Source organism: Crocodylus porosus, unplaced genomic scaffold (assembly GCF_001723895.1).
Source record: "Crocodylus porosus isolate Cpor-Errol unplaced genomic scaffold, CroPor_comp1, whole genome shotgun sequence".
NCBI classification, from domain to species: Eukaryota; Metazoa; Chordata; order Crocodylia; family Crocodylidae; genus Crocodylus; species Crocodylus porosus.
The window spans coordinates 17,168,558-17,194,955 of record NW_017728886.1 but is presented as its reverse complement, the minus strand read 5'-3'; the positions used below and the strand labels follow the sequence as shown (position 1 = coordinate 17,194,955).

General features: G+C 39.6%; 1 protein-coding gene across 3 annotated transcripts in view; it reads right to left on the bottom strand.

The window, feature by feature from the left end:
* WDR60 (WD repeat domain 60) overlaps positions 1 to 26,398 on the bottom strand; it is a 41,237-nt gene that overhangs the window by 7,150 nt on the left and 7,689 nt on the right. Inside the window, exons 4-18 of one of the 3 annotated variants that reach the window (XM_019530641.1) lie at positions 25,811 to 25,866; positions 24,787 to 25,104; positions 21,028 to 21,095; positions 19,842 to 19,899; positions 15,272 to 15,346; positions 14,526 to 14,727; positions 12,739 to 12,859; positions 8,523 to 8,652; positions 8,210 to 8,321; positions 7,861 to 7,955; positions 6,645 to 6,774; positions 3,803 to 3,975; positions 3,176 to 3,338; positions 1,496 to 1,612; positions 192 to 253 (exon numbers count right to left, since the gene is read on the bottom strand). In XM_019530641.1, the coding sequence (XP_019386186.1) occupies positions 192 to 253; positions 1,496 to 1,612; positions 3,176 to 3,338; positions 3,803 to 3,975; positions 6,645 to 6,774; positions 7,861 to 7,955; positions 8,210 to 8,321; positions 8,523 to 8,652; positions 12,739 to 12,859; positions 14,526 to 14,727; positions 15,272 to 15,346; positions 19,842 to 19,899; positions 21,028 to 21,095; positions 24,787 to 25,104; positions 25,811 to 25,866 (1,880 nt within the window). The remainder of the gene's footprint in view (positions 1 to 191; positions 254 to 1,495; positions 1,613 to 3,175; positions 3,339 to 3,802; positions 3,976 to 6,644; positions 6,775 to 7,860; positions 7,956 to 8,209; positions 8,322 to 8,522; positions 8,653 to 12,738; positions 12,860 to 14,525; positions 14,728 to 15,271; positions 15,347 to 19,841; positions 19,900 to 21,027; positions 21,096 to 24,786; positions 25,105 to 25,810; positions 25,867 to 26,398) is intronic. The other 2 variants (XM_019530648.1, XM_019530658.1) reach the window with 2 other exon arrangements.

Genomic DNA, 26,398 nt, shown 5'->3' with positions numbered 1-26,398 from the left:
ACCAGGTCATGCAGAATACCAGTAAAATGGCTATTTGTGCCACATTTAGACATTGGAATGAAGAAATGGCTAGGGTGAAGGAAACATCTTTATTTGAAATCCTGAAGATTTGAAGGGTGGTTGCTACCTCTTTTAAAAGAATTTTTATCATTTTGAAATGCAATGTTCTTCCTCCTCTTATGTTTACTTACCCATAGATTCAGAATCCCACTTTCATCGATTGAAGCTATCTGGAATGAAAGGCCTGACATTTCTATGGAAGGAAAAGTATAATAATTTAGTAATAACAACTTGCATTTACATAACACTTTCAACCCAAAGGATACCAAAGACTTTCAAACATTTAGTATCCTGTTGTATTAAGTATGAGCCCCAGGCTGCTCTCCTCTGTGATGAAAAGTGGCCAAATATAAACTGAAGGAAAGAAGGGGTACTACACTGGCATGCTGTCTCTCTTCAGTTGCCCAGCCCTGGAAATGTTCTGCATCTCTTTAAATGGTTTGGATTCTGCAAGGTTTTGCAAGCAAAATGAGAAGTGGGAAGACATACGCCATCTGCATCGTATAGTAAGTTCTTCTCTGTAAACCTTTAGTTTCAGAGCGTATTTCTGCTCTGGAGTTAACGCTGTTTTCTACCACAGAGCCTGGAGGAGCTGGGGATAGGATCCAAGGCAACATGTCTCCTAGGGGAGCAATCTTTCTATGTGTAGGGTCAATAAAGAAATTAGGGAAAACGTACAAGAAAAGTGAGTTCAGTGGCACACTGTGAGTGTTTTCAGAAACGAACACTGCTCTATAGTGTCAGATAGCTTCATCTCTCACCCTTTCTACTCCCTCCAGAAACTACCTCGGAAGCAAGTATTTGTGGAAACCTGTTTTACTGGAGGAGGATTTAGAATGGTTTTGTACACAGCACTCATAACACACATGCATTCAAAGTAAAAGAGCCCACAATAATGTCATAATAGCTTATAGAGAGGTAGTTATCTGTGGTAGTCTGAACTAAGGACAGAGACAGGGTAGAGTGGTACCTTAGAGACTAATTAATTCAGAGTGGCATGCCTTTTGATATGCAACAGCTTATTTCATCAGAGGCCATGAGTGGATTTGCAGAGAGTAGGGGTAATAAAAAGACAGGAATAAAGTAATTTAAATACAAATAATAAGAAAATGCAGAGGAAAGGATTGAGGCAAAGGGAACTGCTGAGAAAGGCAAAGGTAGGTTGAGGAGACCAAAAAGGGTAAATAAAGCAGTTAACCCATTGAGGGACATAATAGTTATAAAAGCTAGTTCAGATAATAGACTAATAGCTTATAAGGAAGAAAATGAAGACTGATGTTGTATTCCAATGAAATTATGTAGGATTTTAAACAGGCAGAATGCAACTGGAAATTAGAATTTGGCTAGGGCACTGTAAAATACCTAGTATAAGGTATTTATTTAACTATAAGGAAAATATCATATCCATTGTACTTTTAAAGAACAATTCACATACCTTCTTGAGAAGAGAGGCCTGAGAGCCCATAGGAACTCTGTTCCTTGTAGACAGATGTTGAAACAGGTTCTACTGCTTGTATAGAACATGTGTGGTTTACTGAGGTGAGAACACCATCTGTAATTAAAGAGTTAATAAGTGCTGTACTATTTAAAAACAACAGGCAAGTTGCTCATTTAGATTATAAAATTCAGGACTATAAGTAACCAAGGAGGACTAATAGTGAACTGTACTAAAAACAAGTTAAATAAAATACTTCTGATAAAGCATTTTCTATCTTTTTTTTATTTTTCATTGCCCAAATTACTGCAGCATCATTTGTGCTATTGCATGAGGCACTTGGACATATTAATTTCAAGCTCTAAATGGGAAATACAAAATTGGTAGAGAAATAAGTCATCCAAAGATGTTAAGCTTTTTTAGTGAAAAAGTCAATTAGTACTTCCAAAGAAAAAGTCTGGAAATTGAAAATATGCATGTACTATTTAAGAAGAAGTTAAAATAAGTTATTCTGGCAAAAAACCCTATTTCCGTTCATATCCCCCAATTGGAGATTCTGATTTCCAAAGACTTGCTGCTGAAACTCAGTATTATTTTTATTCAGGATTTAAGGAAACAGGCTCCTTAAGTTTTCAGCATTAAAATATTGTTGCTTATATAAATTACAAGCCACAACACAAAGTGGATGCTCTGCTACTGGCATACCATGTCACTCAAGACCAAAAGCCTGTAATCCCCTAAAAAATCCATTAACAACCAACCTATGAAGCCTAAAGCCAGTAAGACTTAACAAATATGCAAAGGTTCAGTCATGCAGATTTAACTAAAGGATCAGGGAAGTAGTCCAGAGTGATTTTTAAATGGGTGCTATTGTATGTAGATATTATTTGGAATAAGGTGCAAATTCAACAAACTCTGATTTTCCTTGCTGGCCTCAACCTCATACCCCACTCCTGCTGTGACTGCCTCATTAGGGCTAGCCCACACCTGCAGGCTGCCCTGCTGCCTGCTCTCAAACCTTAAAGTAGCAGGCACCAAAGGTGCCCTGCTACACATGGTTTCTAGTTTATTTCTTCCCATCATTGCCAGTGCAGTCCATTTAACTTGAACTGATGCCTTTATAAAAAGACATAAACTAATGATAATCTAAATTTCAAACCAATTGAAAAGTGCAAAAGATGCACACATGAATAATGCAAGCCCAGGTGAAATCAAAATTTAACAAATATTCTATGCGTTGATGTTCTATGCCCAATGAATAGATGGAGGGGTCATAAACAGTGACAGAGGAGATAATTCTACTAAAAATGTAATAGTAAATGAATAAAGCTTGGAGGTGATAAAAATTACACAGGTAACAACCTAACTCAAAAGCACCTAATTTGAGAGTTTAATGAAAAGTCACTTGGTAAGATTTTCAAAAGTGCCTAGGTCAGTAACTATGGTTAGAAATTTAAGTTCAAGTGAGTTGCCTCTTCAAACTTAAATTTTTCTATTCCAATCCCTTGATGTCTGTATCTTACCCTACCTTACACCCACTGCTGATAGTGGGTGTGCCATCCTACATACTACCCGTAGCATACTTAAACTAGGTTAAAGATCCCTTTGATTTCTTAGCAGAATTTGACAGACAACTTTACTGCATGCAGAATGATTGTTTATAACACACTTTATACTCACCAGTGGAAAATGTTGGAGCTCTAAATATCCAGTCAGTTTCACTAAACTTCATACAATGATGCAGTCTGGAGTCTTCCCTGAGATCCCACACTAACAAAGAACCATCCACTGTTCCAGCAAATACTAAAGTTGCTTTATTAGGACTAAAGCAGCAGCATATTACCTGTGAGATAAGACAAAAATATTAGAAGGAGAATAAAGATTTGATTCAGCTAAGTATATATGTGTTCTTCCAAGGCTCAGATGTCCAGAAAGACTAGAGATGCTTGCTCAATGGGAAGTCAACCTATTTAAAGGAAGTATGACAGGCTGCAGAAAGCCTCCCATCTCCTCCCTAGAGCATTGCTGGTTTGTTCCTACTTAGCTGCAAAGTGAATAGGTGAAATTTTACTGTATAGTAATAGTTTTAGAAGCATATAGGTTCTGACAACCTTTGGGACTAAATTAAAACAGAATTTGTTTCTCTCTCAGCAACCCAACAACAAAATGCAAAAAGTAATGGGGCACTGTTTTGCTCACTGAGTGCAGTAGTGTACAAATTATATATTGCGCTAGGACTGAAAAGTACAGTATGCATCCTGAATTAATTAATTAAATAGGCAATTGTGTAATAGCTTTAAACTGTACCTCGGAGTCACAAACTAGGACTTTCTGAGGGCTGGAAGGCTGCCAGACATTCCATACACATATGATATACTTCCTGTTCAGTAGAATGGCAGATGGCTTTTTAGGTAACCCATGAACAGAAAGTAATGCCTGCCTTTGAACCTGAGAGACGTGCAGACAGGAGACTTTTCGATCTACATCAAAATGAAAATGGAAAACTTGTTGAAGATGAGAGAATAGCAGTAACCTATGAGATTAAAGAGTAATTTAAAAGAAAATGTCAACATTAATCATAGGGTGCTCTGATACCAGAGCAGGAAAGAGAATGGCATAGAGTAGTCCTTCTCAACTTTTTTAGAGTCATGGTACCCCTTGATAGGCTCAAGGTACCCCCCAAAAATGTCAGCTCTTAGTTTCCACTTAATTTTTGGCAATAGTAGAGCAATTATTATGATGCAAAGAACTCAGAAAGAACACAACAGGTCAGAATGCTTTTAACCCTGTGGATTCCCATTTGAAATCTTGGATTTATTTTGCAAACCATGTTTGTACACCTACCAGTTCTAACACTGCATGGCATTCTGCAGCACGCCTGCCTGAGAACCACTGACACAGAAGGAGAGGACAGAACTATTCACTCTTGTCTCAAAATTGAATTTCAGTGAGAAAAACAAAAATAGGAAAAATAAATCTTAAGCAACTACTCCTAGCTGCCAGGAGGCAGAGAATATTCAGAATTTTGGGAACATCCAATGCCTGACATTCTCATGAAGAGGTGCAAGTACTGTGAGAGAAACTAGTACCACAAACAAAAGATAGGAAGTAGGGGCAAGAGCGTACAAATGGAAATGTAGGCATCTCCAAGTACAATAAATGCATTTTTCTGATGTACTTCTCATGCTTATGTTATTATTAAGCCTGTGCAAAGCAGCTAGTATTTGATTCAGATTCGGCCAATTCAGGGGACAGTGATTCAATTTGGTGATTCGACTTGCTGTCCTGAATCAATTTGGTCGAATCCGATCTGGAGATTCGGGCATTGCCATATTGGCTGAATGCACAAATCAAACAGGCCTGTCCCCTGTCTGCTCTCCCAGCCCTGTCAATGGCTGACGGGCCAGGCCCCAGCTCCCGGCTTTAAAAAAAAAAAAAGAAAAGCCCCCACTCACCAGCTTCTGCCGGGGGGGAATGGGGCGATCCCTGCTGCCCTATGCTACGTGGGGGGCTCTGCCATGAGCCCCCAGAAATCCTGACGGTTGCTGCAACAGCCAGTGAGTGGGGGCTGTTTGGTTTTTTTTTTAAAGAACTGGGAGCTGGGGCTGGGTAGGACAGCTTTAGGGGGGAGGCTAGGAGAGCAGGTGGGGGGCACTTAGGGGCCTGGGAGAGCAGGCAGGGGATGGGGCCTGGAGGGGGTCCCCTCCCCCACCCTCTACTTACCAGCACAGAGTTCAGCTTCCTGCAGCAGCAAGTGGGGACTGCCTGAATCTCTGAAGCTCTCTGGATCTTTTTGGAATCGATTCAGAGGCTTTGAATAGATTCAGACCTTTTCATTGGTCTCCTGATTCAATTTGGATTTGGAGATTCGGCTGCCAAATATCCTCTGAATCAAATCAGCACCTGAAGCTTTGTACAGCCCTAGTTATTATCACTATGGTGTGAAACAGACCCAGGCTGGGGTTGAATTTTAGTAGCTAGCTTATACCTGTGCTTAAATTTATACTTTAAGTTTATACTTTAGGACGAGAAACAGTTTGGAGGGTAGGCTTGAAGGCTGCCACTGTTGCTGGAGGACTAGACTGCAAACTGGGGATCAGAGCCTGCAACTAAACAGACTGTGTGAGTGGGCCCAGAGCCCGAGGAGACAGAAGGTGAGAGAGAGAGCCTGAAGCTCTAAAGACTGTGTGAGCAGGCCGAAAATGGGTGATTACTGGGGCTGAGTAGCCCAGAGAACCAAGAGGACGAGACCAGGGCTGGGCCCATGAGCAAAGGTCCAGGACACTGGACCTGGGTTGAAGAGCACAGTCAGAAGAGGACCAAGGCCAGAAGGCCAAAGCCTAGACAAAGGTTTAAGATCTGGCGGACCAAATGCTGTGTTCTAGACCACACTGTCACTGTTGCAAGATCCCAGCCAGGCTCTGAAGTAGGTCTTCACCCTGCCGTGCACCCTGACAGCAGGGGTTGCACTAGGGCAGCACCTTGGTGGGGGGAAGGGGGAGCTATAGGTACCCTACAATTCCACATAGCCCCCTTTAGCCACCCCTCCCAGCAGTGCCAGCTGCTGCCACTGCATGCCTTGCACAGGCAGCAGTAGCTAAGCCCACCCGGCTCCCACCTGCAGCACAGCTACCCCTCAGGCCCCGCACCAGGAAAAGGCTGGCACCATTGCTGCCTGCCAGTGCTGCTGGGGCTAGACTCCAAAGAAACCCCAGTCTTGCACTATCACAGTGTAGCTGCTGCTAAGGTCTCCATGGAAACCAGCCCCACCCTCATAGGCAGGGGCTGCTGGGAAATGTAGTCCACTGTCAACCAGATTTGGCCTGCAGCCTAGACTTTGCCTGCCCCTGCCTTAAGGCAACTAGGGCAGTGGAGCTGTATCCCCAGAAATGGAGAGGCTGTGTAGTTAGGGTAGGATGAGCAACCCAAGCTCACTGGTCTCTAAAGGCAGCCACCTCCCTTCGTACTTAAATATTAAGGTATGGCGGGGGAATCAGCAGTCAGAGTGGGCTAGTAGGGCAGGATCAGTGTCAGAGTGGGCTAGTAGGGCAGGATCAAAGTGGCCACTAGGGGTGACTAGGGATGACACAGCTGTCCTTGGAGCCTGTCCTGATACAACACTAAAAATAGTACAGTGGATTTCTCTTACCATGGAGGAATGGTTGATTAGTATTTAACTGAAAGCAACTATCACTAATAGACAGACTAGTCTGTCTAGATCTTAGGTTCCACCTCGGCTGTGTTGCAACTCGATCTTCCTCAAGCAAAACAGCAATCACCTTTAAAAACACAATTAATAACACACACAGACAGATCTTTACCTTTCGGAACATAAGGTAACATAAAAAGTAAATCAAACCAGAAGGTCATTTAGCCCCATACCCTGTCTCCCCCAGACGCTAAGGAGAAGAGTAGATATGGAGGGCCTAGCCAGGCTGATCTGTCCCCTACCCCTCTCCTCTCATAGCTTCCAGCACTGAAACCCTATGAAGTCGTAAACTGTAGCCCTAATTACAATGTTTAATGCCCATTGATAAACCTAACCTGCATTAATTTGTCTAATCCTTTTTTGAACCTGGTTAGTTAACCAGGTTAATTTATCAGTCTCTTCAACACCTTGTGGCAACGAGTTTCAGGCTTTTTATCTGCAACTTCTGATCAACTCTCTTGCTAAGTTCACTGATTTTCAAAATAAGGCTTAAAGAGGTCTGTCACTCTGCACAATTGCTCATATAATAAATAGTATTTAAGTATGCAGGTTCTGTATGTGTGAATTCACTCTTATGTGATCAGTGTGGTGGAAGCCCACACTCAGCTGCTTTGTGTGGTGCATTGTGGGAGTGATGCACACCAAAATATAGTCTCCTGTGTGGCTCTGTGGCCCTTACTCTTTGTCTGCGACACATGCTCCTGTAGTTGCCATCCCCATTAGGGCTTCTAAGCGTTCCACTGCCTTATCTCCTACCCCTCTCCCTGCTCCATCAATGAAGCACAAGAGAACTTCACTAACACTGGAGGCAAAATTGGAGACCCTTCACCACCCTCTCTTCACACCAACTAAACTTTCATCATCACCACCATGTGCTTGTGTACTGTCTGTTGTTGGTGAGTACCAAAATTGTCCCGTAAAACTGGTAGAAATGGGTCTGGAGGGCAGTATAGTCGAGGTCTGGGAACATATCCCTATTTGTTACACTGTAAAGTGGGTTCCCTTTATGCAAATTCTAGTTATGTGCCATTTTCCAGGAACTTGCGTACAGCCTAATGAAAGGGAAACTTGTATAGCTAGAAAGGACAAGTACTGTAAAGTGATCTGTTATATATTTTATACACACACTGCAAGCATATTCATCACAGAAATGTACCTGACAAGCAGACCGGAGAAAGTTTGCTAATCTCTGCGAATTGATTTTAGGTGTTAGACCAACATCCACAGACACATCACTGTTGCTTCTGGGACCTGTAAAAAGACGGAAGGCTTCAAACAGGGACTAAAGTATGAAACCAATAACCAAAGATAACCAGAGGACCCACGAAAGGATGACAGTAGACAACACTGCTTCATCAATACAATGATACTAAAGAGAAGCTCCTGGAGGCTGACCCCTTTCCAGTCAAAGCAGGTCCAAGAGGGGGAAAATTCTAGCACCTGTCCCACTTCAGATTCAATAGGAAAAGGAAGTAGTTTCAGTATTTAAGGTCAGGGGTACTAACCTCCAGATACAATGGTGCTTGCTCCTGGATGCTGTGTCCATTTTTCTAGAGTCTCTGTTTCATCAGTTTGAATGTCTCTCTCAAGATTATCCTCATTGCATTGAACATATGCCTAAAATAAAGATAAGAAGTCAAAGGTCTGCCTAAGCGTTCATGGTATACCAAGCTAATGCAATTAATGCATGCCAGTTCTGTTTGCATGTGCTGTTGGTTGCACAATGATATGGCCAACACCACAGCTGGACACCTTTGGCCCCCTGGTCCAAATGACTGGCTTTTAATCTTCATATAGTCTTCTAAGTCAGGTACTTACCTGTTTGGTGTTTCTTTTGCCAAAGTTCCTGATGTACATTTCGTATTCATTCATTGGAGGCAAATCGAGTAAAGAAAAGCTGACTGAAAAGTCCAGTTCAATTAGTCGGAGCAGTTCTGAACTACGTGTCCTTTAAAATGAATTAAGATGAATTAAAAAATCCCAGAAAAAGAGTTAAGATTTAAAGTTCATGCACATGGTATTTTTAAATAGCTTTATGGAACATTGTACTGCAGAACTAGCAATCTGTTGAGGCCTCCAACATTAGTATTTATTAGGGCATTCATACGAGATATATTTATACTAGAATTTCAGTTAACTGTGACAAGAGGAAAAGAATTGTAGTTGAAATTCAAGGCTTGTTTGCAAACCCAGGGAAAATGTGTTATTACAGTTTAATGGACCAATTGTACAAAACAAGCTTTCATCTGACCCATCTTCATGTCTAATATCTCCCCCAACTATATTGTATAATAAAAAAATCTCCAAAATATCACTGCCAGAGGCTTTTACACTTTTAATGACAAACGTCAGCAGATGTTGCTGCATATAAAAAGGTAGCTGAATCTCATTGGGCAAATCTACAAGCTTTCAAAATTATTGAGGAGGCTGAGACACATGTTTCTGTACTAGGAAATTCTGCAGTAACTGGTAACTCCATTTCAAATCAGCAAATACAGAGAATAAAAATTCAGTTGTTGAGGGAACTGCAGGATAGATTAAGTTGTAACAATTTGGGCTTGACTGGCTTTGCGAAGGGCTTGTAGAAAACACAGATCTATTTAATTAAACCAATCCTTGTCTGAATTATTAAAACTCCTATTTGTAACTGATCTTGAAACTGAGTAGGAGGACACTGTTCTTCAAACCCTAAGTTTCCAGCACTTGCAAGACTGAGATTTCACATAATTAATATTTTAAAGAATGACACCAGAGAGAGGATCCTACATTTGGCATGAGAATTGAAAAAAGCAGACTGGAGAAATAATAGAAGTAGCTAAGAGGAAAATTACCACAGTTAAAAAGGACCCGTATATTACATTTCATTTTCAGATGAAGACCAAGTACTTGGTTTTGCCATCGCAGAAGAAACTGAAAATTGTGATTCTCTCAACTGTCCTTGTAGTTTCATCTGGGTAACACACTCTGCTATATGGAGACTGACCTTTTTAACTGTGAAAGACATTGGGCGTGTCTACACATTCATTAATGCGCTGTAGTTTCATTAATGCGCCGTAGTTACTGCTGTAGTTTAATTAATGCACCGTAGTACTGCCCCACAGATCTGGCCTGGGTGGAGCCTTATTGTTCAGATTTGACCCACTGTTTAAATCATAGTGCTAAGACTTCCTAACAGAGCAATGAATCATTAGAAATGGAATGGATCTCTCCCCTGCCTTTGTAAGGAGTTTTGAATTCAGATTATTGTGTTTTCCCAAGGAACACACACCAGTGTTAGAGGCAGCAACAAAAGCCTAACACTTTGTACCATGTTATCTTAAATCATATTCTCTCCTACTACAGCAGTGGTTCTCATTAGGCCTGTGTGAAGCAGCAAGTATTTGCTTCAGATTTGGATTTGGCCGATTTGGAGGAAAAATGATTTGATTTGGTGATTCGAATCACTGTCCTGATTCAATTCGGCTTTTTCAGATCCAGAGATTCGGCGCCAATTCAGAGATTCAGCCATAGACTATATAGGCATCAGTCCTCAACAACACTGGACACAGCTGCCTCCAGCTGGTAAATCTGTTGTGGTGGGCAGAGGGGGAGAGAAGGGGCATTGGAGGAGCAAAACAATACCCCCACAGAGGGATTGGGGCTGAGACAAGCTGCCCAGGTGGGGCGGGGAGACGCAGGACTCAGGAAAGGGGGCTCCTGCCACTACTCGCCACCATGCACCGCCAGTCTGGGAGGTGCTTTTTCAGTGGCTCCTCCGGCAGCTCTTGCCACTGGTCCGGGAGGGCATGGGAGTGGGCGTGTGCCCCTGGATCTATGTGGGGTGGGCTGGACTGGGCCGTGCTCTGGGCAGGTGGTGGAAGGGGGTTATGCTCCTCTGCTGCTCACTGAGCTGGGGTAAGGAGGCACAGGATAGTGCCACTGCGCTGTCTCAGACAAGTGGCGCGTAGTGGGGGAAGCTGCTCCAGCCTCCTCACGCCTCCCGGACAAGCCATGGCTTTATCCCGCCCCGCCCCGCCCTGGCTGGGTGAGCAGCGGCAGGGCTTGGGGGTGGGCACGTGCACCGGGATCGGGGTGGGGCTGGCAGCAGGGGCTAGGGGGAATTTTAAGGTGGCTGCAGCCCCCCATACCCCCGCTCCACTGCGCTCTGTGGGATGGGCAGAGCCAGGGCTGTGCTCTGGGCTGGGGCTAGCCATCTGGAGTGCAGCCCTGGCTCTACCCACCCCATGAAGCGTAGCCCAGCAACAGGCAGCTGGGGTAGCCTCCTGGACCACAGTCCGACCCAGCCCGTCCCACCCTGATCTGGGGGCACACGTCTGCTCCAAGCCCTCCCTGATCTCGGGGCACATGCCCACTCCCATGCCCTCCCAGAGCAGCGGCAAGAGCTGCTGGAGGAGCCACCAGAACAGCAGCTCCCAGACTGGCGGTGCACGGCAGTGATCAGTGGCGGGAGCCCCCTCCCCAAGTCCCACGCCCTCCCTCCCCCTGCCTCAGCCCCAGCCCCAATCCCCCCCTCGCTGTGGGGGCATTGATCTGCCCTCTCCCGCCGCCCACCACAACAGACTTATCAGCTGGAGGTAGCTGTGTTCAGCGTCGTTGAAGACTGCTGCCTGTATAGTTAATGGACAAATCTCCGAATCTCTCCAAATCTATTTAGAGACTTCCGAATCGATTCGGACATTTTAATGGGTCTCCAGATTCCATTTGGATTCAGAGATTCAGCCACCGAATCAGACCAAATCTCCTAATCGAATTGGCTACCAATGCTTTGCACAGCCCTAGTTCTCATCCTTTTTAGAATCAAGGAACCTCTCAGAAAATGCCAGGTCTTAGCTTTCACTTAGTATTTTGAATAAAGCAAAATTATAGAGCAATGTTTCTGTTGCAAAGAACTTACGAAGAACACCATGGCAGAATTTTTTTTTGAAACAATGGCTTCCTATTTGAAATCTCTGGGTTTATCTTGTGAATCATGTGTAGATGTCTGCACACGGAACAGCGTTAATATTGTTCAGCTCTCTGCATCGCCCTTAAAATAATCTCCCAGCCTCCTGGCTGAGAAGCACTGTGCTACAGGCTATTCAATTGTGTGAAACTCTGGAATTTATATTCCTCAACACCGACGCTATGAAAGGGCATATAATAAGAAATGTTGTGCAGAATGACAAATACTCTTTTCACAATTCTGGAAGAGCGTATGCTTTGCAATAAAGTGTAGTAATCTATACAACTTTAGTATGTAATTACAGATCAATCTGGATCCAGCATTGTAATGGTAAAATCTTCTGGAACACTTTCCCCTGCACCCCTTCAGAACTTTGCCAAGCCTCCTGGGACCCTAAGCAGTACGATATATATATTTTTATTAAAGAAAAAATCTACTGGATAAAGGTTTAACCATTGATATACCTGCCAGGCAAAGGAACCAATTATCATCTAAAATTAAAAATAAGCTTCTCTTGATGTGTGCCTCTGATTTGACTGGAAAATAATCAGGAATATTTGAACCCATTTAAAATTATCTCAATCTGGCACTGTAGCAGCAATGGATATTGGCTCTGTAAGGAAATGGTTACCAATTGGGTTTACATGCTATGAATTTCATAGCTCAAGTATTTTATTCTGGAAGATGATCAACAGTAAAATTAATCTTTTTATGTCATCTGGCATAATGTTTAAAGAAAAATGCAGTATTTTAGGATTAGTTACTACCTTATGGAATGCTGATTATTCCAAGAAGCTGTTATTAGAGAGAGCCATAATAGAGACTAAAAGACTTGTTATTCAGTACTGGAACCCAGGATCCAGTTCAGAGGTGGTATACAGAATTACATATAGATTGGCTACACTGGCATAAATAATAAATCCATAATACAACTGAAGTATGAGCAAACTGCATAGAAATAGCAAAATATAGTTGGTGGGACAAATAAATTATTTATATCTTAATGTATTTCAAACATTATAAAAAGAATTTACAGTTTAGGTTGTGAGTTATTTAACAAGTTTATGCAATCAATTCTTTAATGACACTTACTTCTGCTTATTGGCTGTGTTTCGGTTACTTTGTCGTTGGTTTGCCATTGCAAAATCCATAAACATTCCACAATGAGAGCCTCTGGCAGAAGAATATTGCCTTTCTACATAGTATTGTAAAGCTTTATTAGTGTATTAAATCAAATATAAAAATGCCAAATAAAAGCAAGTATGAAGATCAACAAAACTGTCATGCTGCAATGGACAACTTCAGTGGACCTTGTGAGACAGGTGGATGATGCCCAGTCACTCCATGGGCTGGATGTGGCCCTGATCCCGCTACGCAGGGGAAAGGGGACATGACTCAGTCCCCTGGTCTGACTGTGTGGGGCTTGGGAATTTGGCAACAGAGGAGGGGTGGATTTCCACATCTGTCAGCAGCCTTAAATTCTAGTCCCCACCCTTTCTATTGTGTGGGCTTTGAAAACTCAATTGATTTCTAAGGCAGTTCCTAATCAAGGATAATGATGATTAGCTAGCTCAAAGGAAAGCTACACAGATTCATTAGATAATGTTTGTAAAGTGCTTTTCAAAACTAAAATGCTATTTAAGTGCCAAATACTAGCATGGGGAGATCTGTAATTTACCAGACGTAATTTAATGGATTCAGAAGATTAAGAAGCAGAGATGACTATAATTTACAATAAATAATCGCTCTCATAGTATGTAGCATAACTGGAAACATAAATATGACATTTTTAAATAAATAACTGTTCTGTAGGAGTTTCCAATTAACTTTGCATTTCAGAAAGAAATATAGGAAACCTGCAATATATAAATTCATCTATAGAAAGCTTCAAAAAATGTCCACTCTTATCTGAATCTACACTGCAAAACTTAACATACAGACTTCCACGTTTAAACAATTAAACTAATCAATTTAGTAGTAAAAACCTAAGGGTTCCTATACATATGCAGGGAGGCTGTTCCAATGAGCTGTAATTAGAGCGTGATAATTACCACTCTCTAACGGACTCCAGCATCACATGCATCAGCATCTCCATGCTGAAAAATCGTGGTGGGGGCACTTTAAAGTCAATTTTTCACTTCAAACCAATGCCATTTTTCAGCTCAGGGACACTGCTACATGTAATGCTCCAGGTACTTTAATTAGAGAGACTCTTGGAGCCACTGTAATTAAAGCCCTCCCCCCACCCCGACCCAGCATTTCTATAAATGGTCTAAAATTCTATCACAGCTAAAATTCTTAATCTACAACCAAAATTGAATTAAACTCTCCTGATGATACACAAGTAAACAAAATTCCAATTTTTTCTTCCACAACTGTGTCAGTCCTAAAATTTTAATAAGAGTAAAAATGTATAAAAGCTTTTAGATACAGATCTTGCACATTGATCCATATGGGTATACTGTTCAAAGATAAATCAGTCTTAGCCAATACAGTAGATTCAACTATGAATGCCAAAGAAAGTGGATCTACTGAGCAATATGATGTTATTGTTTTATATTATTATTTTACTATTGATTTTCTCTTTTTTGAACATATCGGATCTTGACAAACAGAGGGCAATATCACAGAAGCAGAAACTTTCAGTTCCCCTGCCCTCCAAGTGTGGAAACACAGGATATTAAATGATAGTCTACGTTTTCATACTTTACAAAGTAAACCAATATTAATTAGCTATGTGGCTGTTACAATACTTACACACAAGGGGAAGTCCATCAATATTTTGCATGTAACTCGGACCTTTAGAACAAAGAAGTGAACACTAAAGCTACTATTTATTTAACGGGGAGGAAAACAAGGACTGATATTCAGGCACGTACCCATGACTGGTTCCCTTTCATCATCTTTTAGGATTTGCTTTGGCAGTAAGGTACCAATTCTCTCATTTTCTGCATTAATTGCTCTTTGAATTTCTTCTATTTCTAAGTTTTTGGAAACAGGAATTGCTTGTGGCTGGTGTTTTGCATCTCTGTCCTCACTATCATTGTCTTCATCATCATCATCAAAGTCATCTTCATAATCCTATTAAAATTGTTTTAATAAGTGTTAAACTTTAATGATGTTAAACATTCAAAATCTAGTTCCACTAAAGTCAGTGGTAAAACTCACTAACTTTAATGACACTATGGCAAGTTATAACAAAATGTCAGATTTATGTTTTCCTGTATGCAACAGAATATAATGGGACAATACACAAACATTCAAAATATCTACTCAAGAAAAGCCAGAATAGCTGGATTATAGAAAGCTGAAACAGGTGAAATTTAAGAAGCTAAAATGCCAACCCTGCTAATAGAAAAGTCAAACTTGGTTACCAGCCTACACCATCAAAGACCCAATAAATAATATCGTTTACAAGTAAGTTTTTATAAAACAGTTAATTGCCATGGTATTTTCTGGCAAGAAATTTAAAGGTACACTGCCTGTTACTGAAAAATGTAAAAGTATACAAAACATGTTCATTCATATTCTTCAATAATTGGGCCTAATCATAACAGTGACTCTAATGAATTGCTATATATAGATTTAAAAATTATTACAAACTGACAAACCCAATTATACATACTTCAAAATCATCTTCATAATTCGTTGAATAGTTATAACCTGCCTCTGCATTGTATGTATTTACTTTTTCAATTTCCTGAAAAAGAAAAATAGAACAGTAGAATAAATTAAGCCATTACATAACTTTAGAATATATTTATTTTTAGTCTGCCAAAACATTAGCAAAATGCTGTATTTTCTTGAATAATAGGTTTAAATTGTAAAACTAATGATCAACCAATTCAGTTCATAATAGGCATATGCAGCAACAAGTGGTAATTATGAGTACTACACAATAAAGGAAAACAAGGTAGAGATCAATTGAACCATGTCCTATGAAAAACAGCTGCTTTTCCTATTATTTTTTTAGAAGACTAAAAAGCATTAGCTATGTGTATTTTCAATAGCCCACCCAAAGTTAATAATGTTTCCACCTTGGTTTTATAACAGAATAAAAGTACTCTACTTTCCAAAGAACTCAACAAAAAACATCCTTATTATGCTTATCATAAGTGGACTCAAATTTTATTCCGGAGTCCAGGTTTAGGATTGACAGCTTTGAACTGAGGAATTAAAGTACTGTGCCATGAATTTAATAGGTGAACTGGAAATCTCCATTCAATAATAACTGCATCTATCAAAACCAGACTCATCTCTATGTTAGATTTACGGAGAGAATATTTTTATTATTATCAAAATGGCCTAAAATAAATAACTGTGCCTTAGTCCTTAAACCTTGATCCTTCACCCTCTTCAACCAATGTCTCACTAAATAGTCTTATGAGTCAAAAAGAAAAAGACAGAGTAATCTACTCAACGTTTATACTTTCAGGTTGCACTTTAAAAAGGGATCTTGAAAGAGCATAGGACAGCAATAAAATTAAGAACTTATGGGGAAAAGCCTACTGCACAAATACAATACTAATAATCAGTTGTTTTACAATTAAGGACAATGAAGTATAAATTACTAGAAAGAATAATGTTGTCACAGTTTCCAAGTTAATGGCACTTCTGACTCCTCACAGATTCAGATTCACATTGTTTAACCCATAGTTACATTTGTTCCAGCTAAAAATATTCCTTTTCTTATCCATACAGGCAAAAATGCAATCTCTAATAAATCCTTAATGACACAGATATTCTTTATATAATTAATACAAGTCTCTGAATACCCCATGTGTACAAAGTATCTGTCACATGTCAACATAATACTCTTTGAATGTTTTCAAAACAACACATCTGTCACAGTATTTTCAATACAGTAAAATCTGAGGTCTGTCAACAGTTGTAAAAAAAAGAGTAAAAAAATCATCCAACACAATAGAAAGGCTTATGCCCTTTTTCAATTTAGTTGCATTCAAATCATTCTACAAAAAAATATTCTGTAGAATTGTATGGGGAAAATGTAGTTTAACTTGCAAGGTAGGCTATGTAATATTTCCATCGTCTTAAGAAATCAAGAGAAAATGATCCTTACATGTTCTTCCTCACTTGTTTGCCTCTCTTTATTGAACTTAGCACGTGCAGATACTTTTCTTCTTCAACATATTTTATAGACAGGAAGGTTCTCACAAACCAACTGAAACCATGCAGAATATTAAATGGCAACAGGAAAATTGATTGGTCTATACTACACAGACATAGTAGGTTCTATTTCTGGATTTTTTGGCATGTTTCTCTCACAAAATACTAGCTTTGTGAGCAAGTTTACATAGCTGAATGAACCTTTTAATTTTTTTTTACTTCCTTCAATGTCTTATGACCTGACTTCATTGAAAAAATAATTACCTATGTGTTCTAAAACTTCTATTTAAACCAGATCTGCATTCACTAATCTACTAAAAGCTCCTTTAAAAAGATCAGGTACACTAAATAGCCCTGCTTACAACTTTTCTGTTTTAATTACTTTATCATCATTCTTTACTCCATTAGATAAGTGACAATAGACGTGCTCTAGATCCACAGAAGTCAATCAGTCAAATCAGGGGTAGTACTGTATGACTGAAGAATAGTGTAATTGGCTTCTGCTGGTGGGTTTTGCTCCCTGAGGAGCACTCCTAAACACAACAGTCTTTAGGTGACCAACAAGCAAACAAATAAAAAACTAAACCTTTCTGCCTTGTCCCAGGCACTAGGAGAACTCTTTGGCTACAGCTAGGGATCTACCAAAATTGCGATTGAATGATTTTCACAGAAACGGCAATTTCAGGCAGGCTCTGCAAGAAAATGCGGGCTCTGTGATATTAGCAGGCTTGCAGCCAAAAAAAAAAGAAACAAAACTTACCAGCAAGCAGCAAAAATATGCAAGCAGCCCTCTCCGCCCACCCTCCCTATTCCTCCCCTCAAGATGGCACAGCTTCCCAACTTTTTCTCTGTCTGCTGGTGAGTTTGCTTTGGGTTTTTTAGCAAGCCTGCCAAAAGTTGCACAGAATGCTGCTTGGTGATGGTCCGAAACCGCAGCTTAATTACCCTGATTAAGACTGGGGAAGCCATGAATCCATGCTTAACACAAGGATTAATGGCTTTCCTGGGCTTAATCAGGATAATTAAGCCATAGTTTCAGGCCATACTGCAATCTACTGGGAGGGGCAGGACTGCCAGGGCCCCTCAGACAATCAGAGGTGTGGGGGACTCCACCGCATTCAGTCTATGAAAGTGGTGGTCGCCCTGGGATCTGCCTGCAAAATCAGCTGGTTGCCTCCCTGAGTTGGGTAAACCCCTAGCTATACCTCTAGCACAGCAATCTGATCACTTCTTGTAGCAAGCAGTTTGGCTCACAGGTTGCTCTCTCCTCCTTTGCTTTCTCTTCTGGGAGTTTAAGATTCCTAGTGGGACACCCACTTCCTACTCAAATGCTCTGCTGCAGGGCTCTCTCAACAGGGCTGACTGTTCCATCTTAAGGGAATGGAAAGCCCTGTTACAAATAGCAAATATATACTTATATTTAAGAATAGGAAAAGAAAGCAACCCAGGTAATAATCCTACTGGTACAGTCTAAGTAACATGCAAGCATTCAAAACAAATTTTGACAAAAGAATAATTAAAGATATGGAGACAAATGAAAAGTAGGATAAAATACAGTTTTGGTAAGCTGAAATTACATCACAACAAACTAACATTTTTTTTGCTAAGATAAAGGATTTTCCAAAGAATTTCTACGACAATCTGAAAGCTGATAATTTGGCACAACAGAGGAAGAGAAAGACTTCATTACATTAGGATGACTACAATTGTTCAATGTAAGGGACCATATAGAAGCGATCTTGGGACAAATCAGGTGAAGTTTTTACAATAGGGATAGGGAGATACTGTTAACATTAGACAAGATACTGGTGAGAACAGTTCTGGTCTATCATGTTCAAGAAAAAAGAGCTGATCATCCTAGCTATCTATCTTACAGAAAGAGACTAAACCAAATTGGCTTGTTTAGCATAGCAAGCGATATCTGACTGAGATATGACTGCTGTCATACACATCAGGAAAGGTAAACTTCAGAGAAAGAAAAGCATTATTTAATCTAAAGGACAATGCTGGCACAATAAGGAAGAGGAAATAAGTTATAATAAATATGTTTCAGTTGGAGATTAGAAGATCATCTCTGGCTTTATTAGGAGTAGCTAGGGCAGAAAACTGAACCAGTTTTAAAACAGAGATTGATACATTTTTTGAAGGAATTATATGAAATAATTTCTTAAAATAGGAGAGGGCTGGACTGAATACAATCTTACTACAGTCTTCCTAAGTTCAATAGGGTTCAGAAGTGGAACTGCCAGGGTTTGGGCCCTGGCCAGCAGCACCAGCTGGGACCAGGCTGGTTGCAGTCGTGGGGGCAGTTGGACCAGCACAGGTGTTGCTTTGTCACCTGTTGACCCAAAAGTTCTATGTGTGTAGCTACCAACACAACCATCCACTACAGAATTTTAGATTTATTGGATGAATTAGTGATGTGGTATCAAGATTATAAAATTCTTTCCTACATAACTTTGTTTAAAATATATAAAAATGCCGCAATAATTAAACATTCTGTTTTGGTGACTTAGAAGTTCACAACCTGGGTAAAATAAGCAAACAACTATTTTGGTAGTGGTTTTGGAAAAGTTTTAAAATGTATTTTGATCCAGTTTGGCCCTACACCTAGTGAAAGCCTTTGCATATTTAACCATCTGTCCTCCTCCTTGCACCAACTATGTCACTAGGCATATATGAATTTCACTGAAGATAACATGCCAGCTGCAAACTATTTAGCATATTTCAGTTGTTTGCTACTACATAAACTATTTACAGAAAAAATGGAAAGTTTTATATGCTATGTATCTTTAGAAAGTTCTCCAAATTTGGGGCTTTATTTTTTCCAAGCATAACATTTGGAGTGAATGACTACATTAAACCAGTAAGCAAATTGTTAAAAAGTGAATCCATTTTCCTATGCTACATCATGTTTACTTAAGAAACTTTTTAATGGACATACATCTTATCTTATCTTTTTTTCATTGCACCATCATCTTGAGATAACATCTATAGTCTAGTAACTATGATACTACATAATTCCAGCAAGCGGGGTGCCTTCAAATATTCTGAAAAGAATATTTTACCTGTTTTGTATCCTCTTTTTCTCCCTTTGCATAATTCTTTCCTGTATCTTTCACACTCCTAGAAAGAAAAAGAATTTCACTATCAATCTGAATTCTGAGTCAGAGAAAAATACTACACTGAAGAAAACAGTTCTTAGTATAAAAAGAAAAAAGCAGTGCTGAAACCTGCCAGTAAACTCATACTTCCACAAAAAAGCTGCCAGCTACTATATTCTTAGCTTCTTAGTGTAGGTCTCAGATATGGGACAGTAAGCCTATAGCCAAGTGATTAATCAGTTGAGAATTGCATAATCGCTCCCCAAATATACTGCCAGACAGGTCCTATTACAATTCCTGAACAGAAATTATAGGGAAAATTAAGGAGAACAATTAATCCTGGACATGTATTTATTATTACTAATACTACTGACATAGGATTGACTTAGCATAATGTGTTCTTATGCAGAAAATCAGAGATTTACATTCCAACCAGGTCATTTATTTTGAAATTAGGAGAACTATGAAGACAGCATAATCAGCCCTTGAAAATGAGAAGAAAACCAACAAACTTGGTTGCTTTCTGGCAGCCCGTCTTACTATCTTGCAAGTTTCATAGATTTCATAGACATTAGGGATGGAAGGGACCTCAGAAGATCATCGAGTCCAGCTGAGTTTATGAATTTCAAACACAACCTGCTTCAGACAAAGCAGCAGAACAGTTGCTGAGACTGTGTTACAGAGAGGGCTGAGGGCATGACAAAAACAAAGAGTGGAAGTAAATAAGTGGGATTTATTCTTACACTCTAGGAAAGAGAAAACCCTTTCATTTTAAGGTCTTTAAAGAATTTAAAATGAGAAATGAAAATTACTTGCCTACAGTTCTGCTTCTTTGAAGATAACACTCTGTGAAGTTTCCTTACTTTACTTTGTAAAGCAAGTACTAAATGACTGCACAGTGCCAACTGCGCAGTAGGGCGCATGTGTGGACATGCCCCATAAGGCATAATAGGTAGTTTCTTGAATAACATTAATGTTGTAAAAATGCTTACAAAAAGACCCTAGTATGCTTCATAGATAGGCTGCAGTGAAAACTGCTGCTGGATACTGACATTTAAAAATTAGGTCCACGGTGGTGATTTTATTTGTGACTTTTATATGGGTGACATATATTGTACACTGTGTGATGATTTTAAACATCTAAATGTACCTTTTGTGCTGGTAGCTGATTTCTATATCTTGTCTTGGGCTCTGTCCTTGGTTTTTGTGCTCACTGTTCTGTAAAAAATTGAAAGAAAAGTTCAATTCATAGTATTCCGATTGTAAGAAATCTAGTGAAAAAAATGTATATGAGCTGTTATAACTCTTTTGTAGAATAAAGAGGGTGCTGCAAAATCTTTTATTTCATAAACAACCCATAGGGCATACTGTTTTATTCTTTTTACACTCCATTGCTTGTAAAAGAAACCACTGCATATGAATTGTGTTGGACTAAGGCCCCTTTGAAAGAAAAGTAATTTCGTTAAGCAAAGGAAATAGCAGAAACATCAATAAAGCAAATCCTGAATATGTAGCTTGTAGACTGGTACTGAAAATGCTAAACATTTGCTTGATTCTTATGGCTAACGTTTGAGCCCTGCTGCATTTCTATATAAACGGAGGAAAGGGGCATAGGAGCTGCTGCTTTTGTGCAACAGGTAGGCTGAATCATTTAGAATATGTAACAGCCTGAGTGAAACCTATCTGACTTCTAAGGAGATCAGCTCCTCAGAGCATTAGCACATATACTGTGGTCTGTAGCATGTACTCAATGGAAGTTGGCAGTACTCTTCTTCATAGGGAAAGAAGAGTTCATTCCACTGTACATGCCACTGGTTCATTTTGAGGAATCTTGTCCCTGTCAGTTGGATCTTTACAGCACAGAGTTAGTTATTGCCACTGCCTTTTATGATGCTTTGGCCACTTATGCCTTTCTTCCTGAATACCTGGAGCTTGTCTACATTTGGAAATTTACCAAAAAAGATAATACAGAAAGTATGAAAAATCACATAGATGCTTTTATTCCAGAACAAGAATTCCATTTCCTCGATTTAGCTTAAACTACTTTGGAAATGGATTAAACTAGCCAAATGGATTAAAACTAAATTCATGGATTAAATTAACAGAGAAAGACATGCTTATTCAGGGCTAAAATTGTCCATGCCAAAGTTCACATATCCTAGAACTACTACATTAGTAAATTTCCAAGAGAATACAAACCTTGCATGACTTGTGGGTAGTAGGCCTGTCTTCCTGGCTAAGGAAAAAAACGTTATAAGGGAAGCTGGTATTGACTGATATTTTTAGGCTAACATTTTCTATTAAAAAAGATTCATCCAACCTTTTCTTTGAGAAGCTTATACACCATCATTTTTTGCAAAAGAAATGTAATATTCAGCCAGCGTAATACATAAGTGGTTATTTGTCCCACAAAATTTGATTTAGATGTTGCGTGTTACATATTGTAATTCCCATCTTTCCATTCTTGTGGAAAAATATTGACAAAAATCACTTGCACTAACAAATATTGGCTTGTAACGCCTACAATTCCTGGAACAAGCAGTTTGAATATGATTGGATTGGGGAGAAAGGCTGTGTTGCCCAAAAACCTATAGATCTAGTTCATTATACCTTCAGCCAAAGGCACAATATGGATCAGGAGTTGCACGCCAAATCCTGGGCATGAGAGAAAGAGAGCAGTTTACTACTTTCCTGGGGACAACAAATGACTCATAAGAGGTGAGATTTACAAGAAGCCTAAGAGAATTATTGTCCTTCCCCCATGGACATAAAAAGGGCTGCTGTGTTATAGTCAACTGTAGATCCTTTGGATCATTGTGTACCTGTAAGATGTTTAGTCAGGTGCCTGATGAGTCCATTTGTGGTGAACAAGCCCAATTTGACAGCAACACAGTTTGTTACAAATCCATGTGCTGTCTGAGTTGGATTCCAAGTTTACAGCATGTTGATTTCTTCTTTCTCACTTTGCTTCCATCCTCTGGATCAAAGTAGCTTCACATTGTGCTGCACACAGTGGCAGGTGTTCCCACTAGATCAGATGAGATTCTGTGTGCTCCTCCCAGCTTTCTACCGTGAATGTCTTCATATCATTTTTACACATCATAGTACTGCCATAGAGGGCGACCCCACTTTCTAGAGCCATCTTAGAATCTCACTGTACAAAATATTCTTGGGGAAATGGTCTCCTCTCATTCTCCTGGCATGACCGAGCCATAGCAACCTCCTCTTCTTGATAGTGGGTTCTAGGTGTGTCAGTCCTATACGCTCCAGCACCCGTGTTTGGTATTTTGTCTTCCCACTTTATTTTCAGGATCTTACACAGTCACTCTTGTGGAAGATGTTCAATTCCTTGATGTGCCTAGAACATGTAGTTCACATTTCTGAACCATAAAGCAGGGATGACAGCATGCAAGTCTTTTAGATTTGCATCTTCACCTTAGTAGATAGTTTGTTATTATTCTATGCACATTACTGTAATAGCCCAGAATTCTTAGCTGCTTTTTCAATTGTTAGTCTGTTCAGTCTGAAAGTGAAGATTCCCGATGATCATCGAACCCAAGTAACAAAACTGTTGACAACAGCAAGAGATTTTTCTCCAGAGTGATGTCAGATATAGGTTCTTCCATCCTTTGGTACGTGACCACAGTCTTCTTGAGACTAACTGTCAACCCAAAACGCTTGCATGACTCAGAAAATCTGCCCAAGAGATTTTGCAGGGAAGATTCACTGTGGGCAACCAAGGTCACATCATCTGCAAACACATCAAACTGTTTTTTTCTGGACAACTTACTAGTATTCTGAAGGGGAGATTAAGTAAGAAATTCATGGTCACAGTATAAGAACTGCCAGACACTGAATTCAAGGCTACATTCATTCTAGAATGCATAAGTATATAACATCAGATGCAATTTTTAGAATAGTGGCACTCAACCCTTTGGCCCCAGAGGCCAGATGAGGCACATGGTGCCAGTCTGCAGACTGAATCAGACCCCTCCTGCTAGGGGTCTGCTAAGTCCTGGGGCCTTGTGCCACCCCTGCCTGCTGAGATTGGACCCTAGACACACCTGCCACCCCCTGGCCAGCTGTGTGTGCCAGGGCTATGCTCCAGGTCCCCTTGTTACACCCGAGTGCCAGGATCAGGTCCCGCATCATCCTGCATGCCTCATCCGGCATGCAGGGCCATGGCCTAGGCTCTCCATACACTAGTGAAGATGACAAGGCACCACAAGCTGGATCTGGCCTGAGGTCCAGGCGTTAAGCACCCTATTTTAGAATGTAAGAACCTAAGAAGCCCCATGCTGAGTCAGACCAATGGTCCATCTACCCCACTATCCTTTCACTGACAGTGGCAGTAGCAGATGCTTTAGAGAGAGAGCACTGAACAAGTTATATCTAGAGTGCCCACTAACTTAGCTCTGTGAGACCTTTCCTCAGCTTTTCTGCATCAGCTTGGAATTTGACTATCTGGAATAATGTAGTATCAGCCCCAAATTTGGAGATTTCACTGTGCAGCCCCATTTCTAGGCCATTAATGAAAATGTTGAACAAAACTGGGCCCAGCACAGGTCCTTGTGGTACCCACTTTTAACCTCTTTCCTTCCCAAAATTGTGACCATTAGACTCTACTCTTTGCTTCCTATCTTTCAACCAGCTCTTGAGCCACAAACCAACCTTTTGCTCTAATCCTCTCACCACTCGGGATTTATAAAAGTCTTTGGTGATGGGCCTTGTCAAGCACTTCAGGAAACAGCAAGATATGTAGTCTCATGAAGCAAAGATTCAGTGAAAATTTATCATTTGAGGCATTATCTCTTCATGTTCACATTACCAAAAATTAACATCTACTTCTATTTTAATAAAGTATCATCATGACAGAGTTACAAAGTATCAAAACTTCACAAACACTAACCTTAAGATCCCTCTTCTGTCTTTCACTTTCCTCTCCTAGCCTTCTTTCACTGTTCTCCCTTGGTTGGCTTTCTCTACTTTCATGGTAATATCCTTCTTGACGTCTCTTTGTTTCATGTTTTTCTTCCACATGCTTTTCAAAGGGCTTATGACTTGTGTCTTTTGAGTGTCTTTCTCTTCCTGCCTTAACTGAATGTTCATGTTCTCTTTTCTCTCTGTGCCTCCTCTCTCTGTCTTGATCTTTATGTGACATATGCCTACGTTCACCTTCATCTCTATATGTTAAAAATTTGTCAAGAGCATCTTTGCTGCTGCTATTCTGGAAAAAAAATATAAATTAGAATTCTTGGAAGATCTGTAATTAAAATAAGAGAAGTACTGTAATTCTATAATTCTAGAAGTTAGGAATGGATAGATCTGCCAGAAAAGCACTTTCTGAACAATATATTATTAAGTATTGTATCCAATCACATTTCAAATTACAATAAAACTAGGGCTTCCAATACTACTTCTAGGAAACTGCATATCTCATTATAACTATAAGATCCTGTTTAGATTATGAATTCTTTACAAATAATTTTTACTCTTTGATTTGTTGTGCATGTATTCTGTAATCACATAGGATATATACGTATAATATTTTATTAAAATAAAGACCGAAATAACAGGTAAAACCTTTTGATGTACAGTTAGGATGATGCTATACACGAATAAACTAGAGCAGTTTGCTTTCTGATTGTGTTTAAAGCAAAATGACTCCCTGAAGATTATTTATGACAATACCTAAAACAAATCAAATTTAAAATATTTTACTTATGAAATTACAGGATGCTCCTCCTTTAATAAATACAATTAAGGAATTATTCAAATAAATACTTGTAAACAACAAACAATATGTAAGAACATACTATACATGTATTTTGGATTAGCCAGATGCTGGAGACTTCTTGATGTCCAATCTATTTGTTATCTTTCACCATTATCTCATGCCATTATAAAACACTTAATTTATTTCCTCAGTTTACCTTTCTTTCTGTATGACATCTTTCTTTCTCTTCATCTCTTGCTTTTGTGTTGTCTTCTAAAATATTTTAAATATGAAATTAAAAACATATTTTGTTAGTAACATTCAAGACCCTAAGTATGCACATAACAACTTAGACTTCATATTGGAAGCTTATTCTACAGTTCATTGACACAGGTGTTAATGTAAATAAAGCTCCTACCTTCCTTTCAGTAGAATGTATAAATATAAAATAAAGTTCACATCTATCACCTTCTTAAGGTTTGAACTTATTACTAGCAAAGAATAAAACAACATATATTTCTGCCTAAACTTTCTCCCTGGGATTGGCTGTTCCTAGAGTTTTTCCTGAAAGATCTCTATGCTCTTGTGAGAGGCTTTACTTCCTACCAAAATCAAGGATGCCTCTACCTGTCAGTCATCAATAAGTAGGAACTTACAGAAATTGTGAAATCCACAATTGACTGTTTTGCAGGCAATGTCCATGAAATCCACAGGAATAATAATTTAAAAAAAAAAAACCCTAATGAAAATAAAATGCTGGCTCCCCAGAGAGAGACAGCAGCCCTCATGGCACTGCAACCCAGCT